General features: G+C 44.9%; 2 protein-coding genes across 2 annotated transcripts; both read right to left on the minus strand.

Moving 5' to 3' along the window:
• Positions 1-15,345, minus strand: LOC311622649 (uncharacterized protein). The gene is made up of 2 exons (XM_084883892.1): positions 12,055-15,345; positions 1-3,371 (listed from the first exon to the last, which is right to left on the minus strand). The coding sequence occupies exons 1-2, from the start codon at positions 14,435-14,437 to the stop codon at positions 913-915; spliced, it is 4,842 nt and encodes a 1,613-aa protein (XP_084740018.1). The 5' UTR covers positions 14,438-15,345; the 3' UTR covers positions 1-912.
• On the minus strand, positions 5,625-8,906 carry LOC311623150 (protocadherin beta-5-like). The gene has a single exon (XM_084884981.1). The coding sequence runs from the start codon at positions 8,647-8,649 to the stop codon at positions 6,280-6,282; it is 2,370 nt and encodes a 789-aa protein (XP_084741107.1). The 5' UTR covers positions 8,650-8,906; the 3' UTR covers positions 5,625-6,279.
• Positions 15,346-17,080: the final 1,735 nt, after the last annotated feature.

The raw sequence follows: 17,080 nt of genomic DNA on the forward strand, positions 1-17,080 counted from the left end.
ACTCAAAATCATTTATTATAAAAAGGTAATCATAAGTCTACCAATATTTTTCTGCTTTTTTCTATTTAACAGGAATTGAATCCTTTAAAATATAGCAGGTGGTCTAACTAAATACTATCAATTTTGAAAGAAATTATCCAACTTAGAAAACATTTAGCTAAAATGTTAGTTCATTTGAAAAACTACAGCAGTGTTTTTGAAACAACATTACAGGAATCAAATAATTCACGAGGTTACAGTAATTTTTCTGCATAAATGAAAATTATTTTTTAAACTGAACACCATTATTTACAATAGTTAGACTCATGCTGATGGTAATCATTAAACACAATTCTCTTAAGCATAACAATATATCAATGAACAAGCTAAAATATCAGGAATCTAAAAAAACATTTGTAACTTCCAAAAATCTTACCCGGAATTGCTGAGAAATGCCACTGCTCTGCTATTGTAGGAACATGCAAAATGTGAGGGGGAAACCTGACAAAACAACAAAAACACCTAGAGATTCAGAATGTGAAATACTCCAACAGGTTGCAATCACTAAAAATATGGAAATTATTATGAATGTGTGAATATGTAAGCCTTTCTGTGAGTGCATGTATATTACCATTTATCAGGTCTTGTCAAGATGAGATTCCTGATTGAACTCAAAATTATTTCTAAAGTTAGAGTTTTCCTCAGTGTCCCTACCAGCCCCCTCACCCATAAACTTGAGGACAGTTGGTCTGAAGAAGGTGAAGTCGATGGCTACTAAGCTTCCAGCTTCCGTTCAGACATACCTCATACTGGTCCCCATGCCCCTGAAATCCAAAAGGCAAACCCAGGCTATACCTAAAGTTAGGATTTTTGTCTATGACGGTCTCAAACTCTGTACCTGAAGGAATTAAATATCTTAAAAATGATTGATTCCTAATTGAATCCAAAGTTGTTCTGGAAGGTGACATTTGCCTCTATTTCTTCATTAGTGCCTTGGGGTAGGAGGTTAGGGATAATCGGCTTCAAGAATTTGAATTCATTTGATCCAGAGCCCCCTGTCAGACACACCTCATACTGGTAGCTCTGGGACAGGGTCCCAGTACCGCTCACGTCCACCAGGTGGCCAGGAAGGTGGCCCTCAGGCACCGAGCAGCCACCCGCCCAGGCCGCCCTGCTCCGCCTGCACAGCCGCACCGCCACCAACGCCAGCACCGAGAACAGGAACAGCGACGACACCGCCGCCAGCGCCACCACCAGGTACACGGTCAGCGGATCCGCCCGCGCCTGCTCGGCCGCCGCTTCGGGCAGCGGCAGGTAGGGCTGCGAGAAGCCGTCCACCAGCAGCACGTGCAGCGTGACGCTGGCGGACAGCGCGGGCTCGCCATGGTCCCTGACCAGCACCACCAGCCTGTGCCTGGCCGCGTCGCGCTCGCCCAGCGGCCGCGCCGTGCGCACCTCGCCATTGTGCGCCCACACGCCGAACAGCCCGGGCTCCGTGGCCCTGAGCAGCTGGAACGACAGCCAGGCGTTCTGGCCCGAGTCGGCGTCCACCGCCACCACCTTGCTCACCAGGTAGCCCGGCTCGGCCGCCCTGGGCACCAGCTCGGTGCAGGGCGCGGAGCCGTTGTGCGGCGGGTACAGCACGGAGGGCGCGTTGTCGTTGGCGTCCAGCACCTGCACGCGCACCAGCGCCTGGCTGCTCAGCGCGGGCGCCCCGCGGTCCGTGGCGCCCACGCCGAACTCGAACGCCCGCAGCGCCTCGAAGTCCAGCGCCCGCAGCGCGAACAGCTGGCCGGTGTCGGCGTTGATGGCCACCAGCGAGGCCAGGGGCAGGCGCGGGTCCCGGGACGGCAGCAGCGAGTAGGTGAGCTGGGCATTGGCGCCCGCGTCCCTGTCTGTGGCGCTGACGCTGCCGAAGTGCAGGGCGGGGCTGTTGTTCTCGCGGAGGAACAGGCTGTAGGAGGGCTGGGTGAAGGCGGGGGCGTTGTCGTTGACGTCGGAGACCAGCAGGGTGATGTTGTGCTGGGTTTTCAGCCTGGGGGTCCCCAAGTCGGTGACGGTGATGGTGATGTTGTACTCGGCCTGCTTCTCTCTGTCCAGCGGTCCCTCTGTGACCAGTGTGTAGAAATTTTCTACAGTAAACTTCAGCAGGAAGGGGAGATGGTCTTGGATGAAACAAGTCATTTTGCCATTGTCTCCAGAGTCTGGATCTGAAATTCCAAAAACAGCTACCACCGTGTCGGGCGTGTTTTCTGGGATATCACTGAGGAGCAGGGACATGGTCAGTTCCGGGGCGTTGTCATTGACATCCGTCACTTCTATGGCTACGGTGCATTTTCCAGAAAGACCTCCACCATCTGAGGCCTCAATTTCCATCCGGTAGGACTGAATTTCCTCAAAGTCCAACCTTCTTTTTAACAGAAGTTCCCCCGTGACTGCGTTTATTTCAAACACCTGAACGGCTTGACTTGAGGCTTGGAAAAACGAGTAGGAGAGCTCGCCGTGGGTCCCAGCGTCTAAATCTCTAGCGGAGACAGTGACGACCAGGGAGCCTACAGGGCTGTTCTCTGAGACCTGCACCTCATAGAGCAGCTGGGCAAACTCAGGGGCGTTGTCATTTATGTCCAGGACCGCAATGACAACCTGGGAAGTCCCTGTTCTGGGCGGCGACCCACCGTCCAGCGCCGTGAGGGTTAACCTGAGCTCTGCCTGCTCCTCACGGTCCAGTGCCTTGTCCAGCACCAGCTCGGGGTACCTCCTGCCATCGCTGTGACTGCGAGTGACAAGGTGGAAATGAGGGTCGGTGCTAATTGTGTAGTTCTGAACTGCGTTGCTGCCCACGTCTAAATCCTGAGCTGGCTTCAAAGGAATTGCAGTCCCAGGATGGCTGCTTTCCGGGATTTTCAAGAGGATTTCCTGCTCCAGGAATTCTGGGGCGTGGTCATTTACATCTCGGAGCTGCAGTTCCCCTTGAATGAACTGCAGCGGGTTTTTCAGTAGCACCTGGAAATGCAGGATACATGGATCCGTGTCACCGCACACCTCTTCCCGGTCCAGTTTTTCTTTGAGGAGCAAATAGCCACTCTTCTGCTCGAGCTGCAAATGCTGTCTGTTCCCTTTGGATAGAATCCGGGCGCCACGCGCGGCCAGCTCCCCTAAGCCCAGACCCAGGTCTTCCGCGAGGTTGGCCACAAAGGAGCCGCTCTCCCTCTCTTCTAGAACGGAATAGTTAACGGTCGCACCGCCCGCCTCCCACAATAGTAACAGAATAATAACGGCGGTCACTTGCCTTTTCCAGGGCTCTTCTGGTAGCGGCGTCTCCATCCTTCCTCCTGGTCCCAAAGATCCAGTATTAAATCCCAAAATGATTGCTTGGCAGCCAACTCTGCTATCTTAGTTCAATAATCTTGAGTCAGTTCCTAGCATTCACTGACGTGGGGATGGGGACAGCAGCCTCTCTGAAACCCCTGTCCCCGGTGGTGTAAAATGCTTCCTTTGCGAGCTGTCGCAGACAGCTTTACGGCTTTCCGTAGTCTTGGAATCGCGGAGTTACTCTCTTATCCTGCAGCGCCACCCAGCGTTCTGTTTTACAACTTCAGGTAGTTTTCATTTCAAAGCACAGTGTAAGAGCAAAAATGCGCTGAATGCCTTTTTGCGTACTCCTTTCCCCCTCACCTATTACGCAGTCTTGTTCAGGTAGCTAGCAGTAGTTGTGAGAGCCAAATAACACCTATTTATCTATATTCATCTTCTTTATAAAGGTACAATTTCATGATTCAAAACTCGGCTGAAGACAAATTCATTTAGTCATTCAATAAGTATTTCACTGTGCAGAAAATTTTCTAGCTTCTGGAGATGAAACAGTAAACACAAAAATGCTTGCTCTTGAGGAGCTTACATTCTATTAACAAAATGCTAATTTGTTCTATTGTGTTCGAAGTTATGAATTTTTAAATCCAGCTTCTACTTCCTGTACCTGTATCTCCCAGGGGTTGGGAAGGGATGATATATTGTCAGTCTCTGGACCACATTGCCTTTGAGAATTTTTTTCCTTTATAAACTCATTGTGCACACAGCCCAGTAACGTTCAGAGAAAATGACCATTTATTTTATTAGAAGTCAATATAAGCTATGAGTTCAGGCAATGTCTTTGGAAGAACATGAAGAAGGCATGTTCTTGGAGTCAATGGAGTCAAAGATATACTTCCCAGGGAAGGGGTTTGAGTCCCTGGGACAATAGAGATAGGGCTATTGAAAAACACCACTGCATCAACTAAAGCCATAGGAACTGGAGTGAGAATGTCAAAAGAAGCAGTTTCTCCCAAGGAAGAGTGCTATTCCAAGGAGAAAGTAAATATATGGAAATACAAAACAGTAAGTGTTCCCTACATTCATTGAACCAATTGGTAATCATCCCTGACATAAGAGCCATGGCAGTTCACTTATTTGGATACAAAACACAGCCACGCATAATTTAGTTAAGCCCATTTCCATTTAAATTAAGGATAAAAATAAAATATTCTGCCCAGCTGCTGTGGCTCAGTGGTTGAGTGTAGAATTATGAGCCAGGGGGTCATCGTTCAATTCCTGTCAGAGCACATGCCCAGGGAGGGTTTCAGGCTCTGTTTTGGGGCTTGATCTCAAGTGTGGGGCATGCAGGAGACACCTGACCAATGATTCTCTCTCACCATTGATGTTTCTATCTCTCCCTTTCCCTTCCTCTCTGAAATCAATAAAATATTTTTTAGATGTAAAGATTTGTTTTATTTCTACTGGGAAAAGAGGAGGGTAAATAGAACTGTTTTCCAATTTGCTCTCCAATAAAATATTTTTAAAAAATAAAATATTCACTCTCTTGTCACTTTAGTGTAAATTGCCTAACTTTGATGGAAATTTGAAGGAATTTTTCATAAAATATAACCAATACAAATAAGACCAAAAATAGTTAAACTATGAAAGTAAATAATTTTATGGTTAATAAATATAAATGATGCATATGCAGAACAGGAAGGGGAAAAAATAAATGGACATTCTCCAATAAACTGGCACTAATAACTTATTTACTTCTTAGCAGATATCACATATGTAGAAGTTTAAGAAACTAGGAGGAGGAGTTTGAAAAATACAATTTGGACTTTACTAAACAATATAATATAATACCTTACAACTTTCAAGTAGTTGAATAGAGACAAAGAGATAAAATGTACTCTCAAGCATTTTATGTTTTATAATAGAGTTTTGTATTAATGGAGGATGTTTTTTATTAGAGAAAAAGTAAGAGTGATACTGAATAATTTCACTTTTTGGCAAGGGTATTATAGTGTAGAAAGAATATTAGCATTTCTGTATCCCTTGAAATTATTTTTAAAATTCACTATAGGAATGTTAACATTCAGAAAATATTTGTTGCCAAAACTGGTTTGGCTCAGTGGTAGAGCGTCAGTCTGCGGACTGAAAGATCCCAGGTTTGATTCTGGTCAAGGGCATGTACATTGGTTGCGGGCACATCCCCAGTAGGAGTGCAGGAGGCGGCTGGTCCATGTTTCTCTCTCATCGACATTTCTAGCTCTATATCTCTCTCCCTTCCTCTCTGTAAAAAATCAATAAAATATATTTTAAAAAGAAAGAAAGAAAGAAAGAAAAATATTTGTTAAGCATTTATAATTGACCTGGTATTTTAAAAAGATCACCCTATTCCTACATAAAGCTCACAAACTGTAATTTAATGTGATGACAGTTTTGTAAAGTTTAAATTCACAGAAAATATGTATTGACTATTATGGTTATTGAAATATACATAAATATGCCTGGCTATCTTATTATTTAGCCATCTTTAGTGTATATCTTTATTTTATCACACTGTAGGTGTTACCCCTAAATCAAACTTACACTGGCAGATTAAATAACAACAAACATTTAAAATTTTTCTCTACATAGCAATAGTGATACAGTTGTCACCAACAGTTAGAAATAGAATCACACTTAAGGACTTTGGAATATAATTTCTGTAAAAAGAGATAGATGATTGAATTTCAAAAATTTTAAATTATGCAAGTACAAATGTACTTTTAATTCAGATTGTCAAATATAGTTACATATGATTTTAAAACTACTAAGCGTGATATAAGGAAAATGCTGTATATATATGCAATATCTGAATTTCTTTTAATTTTACCCTAAGGAGCAGTAGTAAATTAATCAATAAAGGGACCATTAATAGCATGTAACTTTAAGTTAAAAGACTTTCACACTTATTAAGTAGGGTTAGCAGAATCATTCAATACTTAACTGAATGGAGAGCTATTCCGAAAAGTAGGGTTTTCCTTCATTTCCTTCCGTTTCTTGAGGAGGGAAATTGGGGAGAATCGGCTTCAGAAACTTGAACTCGCTGGCCCCTGAGCCTCCCATCAGACACACCTCATACTGGTAGCTCTGGGACAGGGTCCCAGTACCGCTCACGTCCACCAGGTGGCCAGCAAGGTGGCCCTCAGGCACAGAGCAGCCACCCGCCCAGGCCGCCCTGCTCCGCCTGCACAGCCGCACCGCCACCAACGCCAGCACCGAGAACAGGAACAGCGACGACACCGCTGCCAGCGCCACCACCAGGTACACGGTCAGCGGATCCGCCCGCGCCTGCTCGGCCGCCGCTTCGGGCAGCGGCAGGTAGGGCTGCGAGAAGCCGTCCACCAGCAGCACGTGCAGCGTGACGCTGGCGGACAGCGCGGGCTCGCCATGGTCCCTGACCAGCACCACCAGCCTGTGCCTGGCTGCGTCGCGCTCGCCCAGCGGCCGCGCCGTGCGCACCTCGCCATTGTGCGCCCACACGCCGAACAGCCCGGGCTCCGTGGCCCTGAGCAGCTGGAACGACAGCCAGGCGTTCTGGCCCGAGTCGGCGTCCACCGCCACCACCTTGCTCACCAGGTAGCCCGGCTCGGCCGCCCTGGGCACCAGCTCGGTGCAGGGCGCGGAGCCGTTGTGCGGCGGGTACAGCACGGAGGGCGCGTTGTCGTTGGCGTCCAGCACCTGCACGCGCACCAGCGCCTGGCTGCTCAGCGCGGGCGCCCCGCGGTCCGTGGCGCCCACGCCGAACTCGAACGCCCGCAGCGCCTCGAAGTCCAGCGCCCGCAGCGCGAACAGCTGGCCGGTGTCGGCGTTGATGGCCACCAGCGAGGCCAGGGGCAGGCGCGGGTCCCGGGGCGGCAGCAGCGAGTAGGTGAGCTGGGCGTTGGCGCCCGCGTCCCTGTCTGTGGCGCTGACGCTGCCGATGTGCAGGGCGGGACTGTTGTTCTCGCGGAGGGACAGGGTGTAGGAGGACTGGGTGAAGGCGGGGGCGTTGTCATTGACGTCGGAGACCAGCAGGGTGATGTTGTGCTGGGTTTTCAGCCTGGGGGTGCCCATGTCGGTGACGGTGATGGTGATGTTGTACTCGGCCTGACTTTCTCTGTCCAGTGGCCTCTCTGTCACTAGGGTGTAAAAGTTCTTGAATGTGGGTTTCAAGAGAAACGGAATATCGTCCTGGATGGAGCAAACCATCCTGCCATTGTCCCCGGAATCTGGATCAGAAACACTGAAAACAGCAACTACAGTCTCTGGGGAGTTTTCTGGGGTCGAGCTGGCCACCTTGGACAGGGTTAGCTCAGGAGGGTTGTCATTCACATCCAGCACCTGGATAGCTACAGAGCATTTCCCTGAAAGACCTCCGCCGTCTGTGGCTGCAATTTCCACGTTATAATATTGAGTTGCTTCGAAATCCAATGTCCTTTTCAGACGAATTTCTCCTGTTGTTTCATCTATTACAAACGGCTGAGTAACTTCGTCGCCTTGGAACAGAGTGTAAACTACTTTCCCATACGTTCCGGCATCTGAATCTCTGGCGGCGACAGTGACAACTAAGGAGTTCAGGGGGCTGTTTTCCGGGACCTGTGCCTCATAGACAGACTGTAGAAACTCAGGGGGGTTGTCATTGATGTCCAGGACTTTGATGCGGAGGACAGTGGTCCCTGACCTGGGCGGAGCCCCACCATCCAGCGCTGTGAGGGTTAAACTGAGCTGGGCCTGCTCCTCCCGATCCAGAGCTTTGTCTAGCACCAGCTCAGGGTATTTTCTGCCATCTCTGCGATTATGAGTGACCACATGAAAATGGGGGTTGGGGCTGATTGAGTAGTTCTGAACAGTGTAGCTACCTATGTCAAAGTCCTGAGCCGTTTTCAAAGGAAACACAGTCCCTGGCTGGACGCTCTCTGGGATTTTTAGGAGCATTTCCCTGTCTAGGAACTCTGGGGAATGGTCATTTATATCCGTGAGCTGCAGATCAGCTTGAAAAAACTGCACCGGCTTTTCCAGTAACAGTTGGAATTGCAGTATACAGGGATCTGTAGCCCCGCACAGCACCTCCCGGTCTAGTTTTTCATATAGAAGCAAATCCCCTGTCTTTATATCGAGCTGCAAGGGCTGTCTGTTTCCTTTGTAATGGATTCGCGCGCCCCGAGTGGCCAGTTCCCCCACCCTGAGCCCCAGGTCCTTAGCCAGGTTGGCCACAAAGGAGCCACTTTCCAGCTCTTCTGGCACCGAGTACCTAATTGCTTCCGAGCCAGCCTCCCACAAAAACAACAATATAACAAGAAAGACAACTTGCCTTTTCTGTGGCATTTTTGCTAGCGCGGTCTCCATTGTTCAGACCCAGTTCAAGAAGGTGCAGCTTCTTCAACGCGGTACAATCAATCCAGAGGGCTTCGTTAAATAACCTCGGATTAGACCTTTCTGGCTGAGTCGCACTAGCACGATGCCCTCTCTGAAGATCTCTGCCCCTATATCTTAACTGAAATGCTGCCTTCTTTCAGGAAGCGATCAACGTTCTGATTTCCCAGCTTAATGGAGTCCGGGATCCACAGAGCTCTTCATTCGAACTCCTAGCCTGCAGCGCCACCAGGCGTCCTTACTTACTATTGCAAATAGTATTTGCTATATCATTTCAATTTGTAACTCTGGTGTGTATCAGTATCTTTTTAAGTCACAGAAATGCTCCGGATCATATCTCCAGTTCTTAGTTATTAGAAGCTCTAAATATACATTTGCTTCATTGACTTTAAGTGCGAGAATACTTTTCAGAATAAAGTAAAATTATACGAAAATAAAAAATAAAATGAACTTTCTTCATGAAGTTCCTTTTGAGTACGTGACAAAACTTTTTTGAGTTTTTGGTTTTATTATATTTAAAAAGTAAGTGATAATGGATGTTTACAAAAATTTACAATTTTACAAAAATTATTTTTAAATTTTATTTACTTTAGAGAGGGGGAAGGAGAGAGAAAAACAGATTTGTTGTTCCACTTATCTATGCATTCATTGGTGCGTCTTGTATGTGCCCTGATAGGAGATGGAACCCACAACCTTGGTATATGGATAGGATGCTGTAACTGAGCTACCTGGCCAGAGCCTACAAAAATTACTTTTATCTTTAAATATAACATACATCAAAAAAGGATACAAATCATAAGTGTACAATTCAAAGAACTTTCACAAAGTAAATGCACTCCTATAAGCAGAACCAAATTGAAACTAAAATGTTATCAGACTCTGCAAGCCTCCTTCTGTCCTTGTCTGGCCACTACCTCTTCCCCGCAAAGGTAAGCACTCTCCTAGCTTACATTTTTGGAACATTTCTACAAATGGAGATACAGAGTATTTGCTATTTTTGTGTTATTCTTGTTTCACTCAACATTATGTTTATAAAATTTATCTGTTGTATATTCTGTTTTATTTTATTCTCATTGTCTTATAGCATTCTATTATATGGCTATACCTTGATTTGTTTATTCATGCTTCAATTGTTGGAGATTGGAGTTGTCTAGTTTGGGGATATTTTAAATATTGTTGCTATAAACATTCTTATACCCATCTTTTGATGTCTATATGTGCATTTATGTTTAATACATTCCTATGAGTTAAATTTCTGTGCATTACAATGTACACATATATTTAGCTTTAGCAAATATTGCAAAAACAGTTTTCAAATGCTGTTTTATCCAAACCAGCAAAAAGTGAGAGTTCTGTCCTGACTGGTTTGGCTCAGTGGATAGAGCATAGGCCTGCAGACTGAAGAGCCCCAGGTTCAATTCCAGTCAAGGGCAAGTACCTTGATTGCTGGCACATCCCCAGTAGGGGGTGTGAAGGAGGCAGCTGATCTATGTTTCTCTCTCATCGACGTTTCTGACTCTCTATCCCTCTAACTTCCTCTTTGTAAAATATCAATTAAATATATTTTTTTCCAGTAGCTCCATATTCTTATCAACATTTGATATTGTCTTTTAATATTAACCACTCTGGTCAGTGTGTGATGATATCTTATTATAACTTTAGTATTTCTATGATGATTAATCAAATTGAGTATATTCCACATGTTTATTGGCCATTAGGGTACATTCTTGTGCAGTGATTGAAATATTTTGTCTATTTCCCTATTAGGGTATTTGCCTTTTTTCAAATTTATGATTAGAAGTTCTTAATATATTCTAGGTAAAAGTACTTTTCCAGAAATATGTGTTGAAAATATCTTCTCTCACTCTATGGCTTGGATTTGAACTCTCTTAAGGTATCTTTGATGAACCAAACTTCCTACACTTTAATTTAGTCTAAACTGTCAATATTTCTCAATGGTTATGGTTAGGACTATTTGTTTTTTCTTTAAGTCTTTGCATACCCCAAAATCATAAAAATATCCTTGTATGATGTTTTTGAAAAATTAATTGCATTATTTTTCACATTTAGAGCTATAATCCTTTGAAGTTAATTTTTTTCATATGAAGGAAGTTAGGGTAAAAATTATTTTTTCATATAAACGTTCAAGTGACTTTCTACCATCTATTGAAAAGAGGATCCATTTCCCATTGTTTCTGGTGTCACTTTATAATAAATCTGTAACCTTAGGTCTATTTAACAATTTTTTTCAATGTTTCTCTTTGTTTATCCTGTAATACAATATTGTCTTTTTAAAAAATATATATTTTATTGATTTTTTACAGAGAGGAAGGGAGAGGGATAGAGAGCTAGAAACATCGATGAGAGAGAAACATCAACCAGCTGCCTCTTGCACACCCCCTACCGGGGATGTGCCCACAACCAATGTACATGCCCTTGACCGGAATCGGACCTGGGACCTTTCAGTCCACAGACCGATGCTCTACCACTGAGCCAAACCAGCTTTCGCCAATATTGTCTTAATGTAGCTTTATAATAGGTTTATTATCTGATGGGTAAGTCCTCCAGTTTTATTATTTTTCTTTAAGACTGCTTTGCTTATTATTGTCCCTTTGTATTTCCATATAGACTTTAGATTCAGTTTGTCAATTTTCACAAAGAAATCTGCTGAAATATTGTTTAGGATTTATTACATCTATAGATTGATTAGGGAGAACTGACATACAATGAGCAAGGCAAGTAGCAATCAAATAAAATAAGAAAAACTCTAGCATATATGATTCTCACAATGGGAAGTCACAGTTTTAGAGTGTTAATATTTTAATAAAGTGCATTTTTATGTACAATTTGGGAGAAATAAGTATGCAAAGTTATATGCTCATGGTTATTCAGGGGGCATAGCCTGGTAAAATAGTCAACGAGAAAGGTCTAGGTAAATTACACTCTGGTCTCACAAAGATAAAAGTATATGGTAAGGACAAGAGCCACGAATATATAGAAATGCAAGATTGCATAAAAGCTGTAAAATGTTTCATTAAAAAGACATTAACTAAGTAAGAAGTTGATTTAAACAAAATGTCTTCTTACACTACTTGAGTAATTTATAGTTATGAAAAGAGTAATCACAGAAAAGGTCAAATATGGAGAAAATACGTATTCAATGTTTAGTGTAAGTAGAAATGCAAAGTCCAATAAATATTAAAAAAAGAAAAAAGAAAAGAAAGAAAGAAACCTAGCATGATCAGGGGCATGCATTGGTTTGGAATAGAGATATACATATTTAGAGAACAACACAATTCCTTAAAAGAAATGCATTGTAGTGGAAATTAGGTTGGCCAAAATGAAGGAGAAATTCAACTAATTAATACAACACTTAACTGAATACAAAACTATTTCGGAAATCGGGATTTTCTTTTTGTTCTTTCTCAGGGTCCTGAACCAAGAGGCTAGGGATTATTGGTTTCAGGAACTTGAACTCACCAGTCCCAGGGTCTCCCGTCAGACACACCTCATACTGGTAGCTCTGGGACAGGGTCCCAGTACCGCTCACGTCCACCAGGTGGCCAGCAAGGTGGCCCTCAGGCACCGAGCAGCCACCCGCCCAGGCCGCCCTGTTCCGCCTGCACAGCCGCACCGCCACCAACGCCAGCACCGAGAGCAGGAACAGCGACGACACCGCCGCCAGCGCCACCACCAGGTACACGGTCAGCGGATCCGCCCGCGCCTGCTCGGCCGCCGCTTCGGGCAGCGGCAGGTAGGGCTGCGAGAAGCCGTCCACCAGCAGCACGTGCAGCGTGACGCTGGCGGACAGCGCGGGCTCGCCATGGTCCCTGACCAGCACCACCAGCCTGTGCCTGGCCGCGTCGCGCTCGCCCAGCGGCCGCGCCGTGCGCACCTCGCCATTGTGCGCCCACACGCCGAACAGCCCGGGCTCCGTGGCCCTGAGCAGCTGGAACGACAGCCAGGCGTTCTGGCCCGAGTCGGCGTCCACCGCCACCACCTTGCTCACCAGGTAGCCCGGCTCGGCCGCCCTGGGCACCAGCTCGGTGCAGGGCGCGGAGCCGTTGTGCGGCGGGTACAGCACGGAGGGCGCGTTGTCGTTGGCGTCCAGCACCTGCACGCGCACCAGCGCCTGGCTGCTCAGCGCGGGCGCCCCGCGGTCCGTGGCGCCCACGCCGAACTCGAACGCCCGCAGCGCCTCGAAGTCCAGCGCCCGCAGCGCGAACAGCTGGCCGGTGTCCGCGTTGATGGCCACCAGCGAGGCCAGGGGCAGGCGCGGGTCCGGAGGCGGCAGCAGCGAGTAGGTGAGCTGGGCGTTGGCGCCCGCGTCACTGTCTGTGGCGCTGACGCTGCCGATGTGCAGGGCGGGGCTATTGTTCTCGCGGAGGGACAGGCTGTAGGAGGGCTGGGTGAAGGCGGGGGCGTTGTCGTTGACGTCGGAGACCAGCAGGGTGATGTTGTGCTGGGTTTTCAGCCTGGGGGTGCCCATGTCGCTGACGGTGATGGTGATGTTGTACTGGGCTCTGCTTTCTCTGTCCAACGGGCCCTCTGTGACCAGGGTATAAAAATTCTTAAAAGTCGGTTTTAGAAGGAATGGCAGATTATCTGGAATAGAGCAAATCATCTTTCCGTTGTCTCCAGAGTCCCTGTCTCGAATGCGGAAGATGGAGACTATGGTCTCAGGAGCGTTTTCTGGGATGGAGCTGAGAAGTGAGGAGATGAACAGTTCAGGGGCGTTGTCATTCACGTCCACCACCTCTATGGCCACAGTGCCTTTTCCAGAAAGGCCCCCTCCATCCGTAGCTTCAATGTCCACTTGGTAAGATTTAATTTGTTCAAAATCCAATTTCTTTGTCAGTCGGATTTCTCCTGTGACTTCATTTATTGAGAAAGTTTGCTTAATATCATCTGATGCTTGGAACAAGCCATAGGAAACTCTCCCGAAGTTTCCAGCATCTTTATCCTTGGCTAAGACAGTAATGATCGGAGAATCTAAGGGACTGTTTTCCAGGACCTGCACCTGATACGGGGTGCGCACAAACTCAGGAGCATTATCATTAACATCCATGACCAGGATTCTCACGGTGACGCTGCCAGACCGAGGTGGAGACCCACCATCCAGTGCCATGAGGGTTAAGCTGAACTCGGGCTGCTCCTCTCGATCCAGCACCTTGTCCTGCACCAAATCTGGGTATTTCTTACCCTCACTATGATTTCGAGTAAGAACATGAAAATATGCATTGGGGCTGATCGTGTACTTTTGAAGACCATTGCTGCCCACATCCAAATCTTGAGCTAATTTCAAGGGAAAAGTAGTCCCTGGCTGGCTGTTTTCCAGTATTTTCAAGAGCATTTCCCTAGCTGGGAATACTGGGGAGTGGTCATTTATGTCCTGGACTGATAATTCTCCTTCAAAAAATTGCACCGGCGTATCCAGCAGCAGCTGGAAATGCAATACACACGGTTCAATGGGGCCACATAGCTCTTCCCGGTCTAGTTTCTCCTTCAAAAGCAAATCTCCTGTCTGATGATCCAGCAGCAAGCACTGCTTGTCATTGTCAGACACCACCCGAGCGGACCTGGCAGCCAACTCCCCAGTTCCCAGGCCCAGGTCCTCGCTCAGATGGGCTACAAAGGAGCCGCTCTCTGTTTCTTCCAACACAGAATAACGAATGGGCTCCGAGCGAGCCTGAGACAAGAACACTACCAAAATAAAGGCCATCACTTGCCTGTTTGGTTGAATTCTCTCTAGCGTCTCCATGTTGGAACCCGGGAGCTTACAGCCAGTCCCTTCAGCAACAAAAAAGACTTGAGATTTCTTGCGTGGTGGAGTCCTCACAAAGGCCCTTTGAATATTAAATTCATTTCGTATATCTTCCCCCAAACTCGCTGGTAACCCAGTACCGCTAGCAAAGCTTCTTCCGTGTGAATTCGATTCCGTCTTGGAACAAAGGAATACGCAAGCTTATTCATTACCTTAGCCTGCAGCGCCACCCTGCGTCTTGATTGAGAAAATATTCTCAAGTCAGAGTATATTTTGGAAGTAACCAAAAGGAATCCATTTTTGAAATGCACAGAGCTTTTACCAAGTTGCTATGCCATCAAATTGCATAATTTATCAGGTTATGCCATTACACTGCATAGAATAATTGTGAGTCCAAAACAAGAGTGTATTTCGGGCTCCCCACAGCCTCATCAGTGGAACTTCAAAGAATTCAATTTCCCTCTTGCATAATCTAACAAGGAGAGTAAACTCTTATAAAATTACAATTAATGGAAAGTATATCTGTTTGTTTTCAAGTTTTGAGAAATTTATGATTATGTAGAACTTTGTTAAGGCCCTGTATCACATGGTCTCAGGAGACTGTTTTTCAAAGGAAAGCTTCTATCCTGCTCTGGTGTACAAATAGAAATACAGTGGGTAGAGGAAGCATCTTGCTTTGTTTTAAGTCCTTTCACAGTTTGAACTCATGTTACATTTAGGAGGAGGTCAAGTAGTATTAGATTCTTAGAACTGGAGAGGAAGTGAAAGGTCTTCTTTAATTCCTTTTATTAGTGTTTTGTAGCATTTAGTGTACAAATCTTGATTTTGTGCAATTTATTCATAAGTTTTTAATTATTTTCATGCAATCATAAAGGAGGTTGAATTGGAGGTTTTTTTTCTTTTTGGGGTTGTCTAATTCTAGTGTATAGAAATACTAATTGATTTTTGTTTATTGATCTTATCTTCTCCAACCTGGCTAAAATCATTTATCCACTTTAGTGGTATTTGTGGATTCCTTTGAATTTTCTTTATGTACTATTGTGTTATCTGCAAATACAATTTACTTCTTCATTTCCAATCTGAATTATTTTATTTCTTTTTCTTGTCAAATTGCCTAGTACAATGTTAAATGGAAACAGTAAGATGGAATATCCATGTTTTTTTCCTGATCTTAGAGGGAAAGTTTTCAGTCTTTCACCATTGAATATGAAGTTAGCTGTGGGTTTTTATAGTTACCCTATATCAGGTTGAGTACATATATTATAATTCCTATTTGTTGAGTTTTTAACATGAAAAAGTATTAGATTTTGTAAAATAATTTTCACCATTTATTGAGACAGTTGTAGTTGTATGGTTTTGTCCTTTCCTATTAATATGGTGTGTTTCATTGATTGACTTTCATATGTTAAACCAACCTTGTTTTTTTGGAACAACTCCCACTTGGTCAGGGTGTATAACCCTTTTGTATGTTGCTGGAGTCAGTTAGCTAATATTTTGTTGAGGATTTTCGCCTCTATATCCATAAAGGATATATTTAGTTTTCTTTTCTTGTGTTATCTTTGTCTGATTTGGGCATCAGGGTAATACTAGCTCCATTGAATGAATTGAGAACTGGTCTCTGCTCCTTTTCTTAAATAAGATGTGAAGGATTGATATTAATTCTTTTAACAGTTGGTAGAATTCACCAGTGAAGCCATCTAGTCCTGGACTTTTATTTGTAGAAAGTTTTTTGATTGCTGATTAAATCTTGTTGAATAGGATGAGACATTCAGAGTGAAAAAATCCATTTTTTATAAACCCCAACTTTTTCTGTAAGTTGTTTCTCATGAAAGTTTCTCCTTGTGCATAGCCCATATAAGTTGGAGACAATGACTTCAGAAAGCTGAACCCTTTTGTCTCTGATATCCCAGTCAGAAAACTCTCACAATAACAGATCTGGGACTAAGTCCCAGTGATGTTGATATCCTCAAAATGCTTAGAAAATGGTCTGTATGCAGCAGTCCATTGAAGGTTCCCTATTCATCCTCCACATCTGAGTATCAGTGAACAGCTGAGTCAAGCCAGAGAACAAGAGAACCTATAGGCTTGGGTAGAACTGTGGGTGACTCAATGAATGGCAGGTAGGGCTGAAATAGGTCTTAGGCCAGGTGTAGAATTACCATACCAAATAAAGGTGGCTTACATAGTAGCCTAGATATGCATGCTAAATATCAAGTACTCACTCTGAGACCTTGAATCATTGATAAAATACTCATGAGTTCTAACTCAAGTCACCACCCAGGTTAGCATCTTGTTCTACTGGCACCAACTCAGTGCACAACATAGGATTGCTTTGCAGAGGTTTTTTGTTTTGTCATCCAGCATGTTGTGTGTCATACAGAACCGCCATGTGCAGCACTGTCATGCCTCTTAATCAAGATAATATCTTTTCCTGTAGGTAACCCCAATGTATCACTATAGTTTCAAATCAGTTTTCCTCAAAATGAGCTTCTTTATGATTAAAATCAGCTTGTTTACTCTGAAGCTTGAAAAATAAAATATTTTTCCATTAGCTCCCATGTCTACAACCTTAACAGCCACATAACAACCAGAAGATGACATTCCCTGAGATTTTTGCCTCACAGAGCAAATGCAGAGTGA

This window comes from Pipistrellus hanaki, assembly GCF_964339955.1.
Source record: "Pipistrellus hanaki genome assembly, chromosome: 5".
NCBI lineage: Eukaryota > Metazoa > Chordata > Mammalia > Chiroptera > Vespertilionidae > Pipistrellus > Pipistrellus hanaki.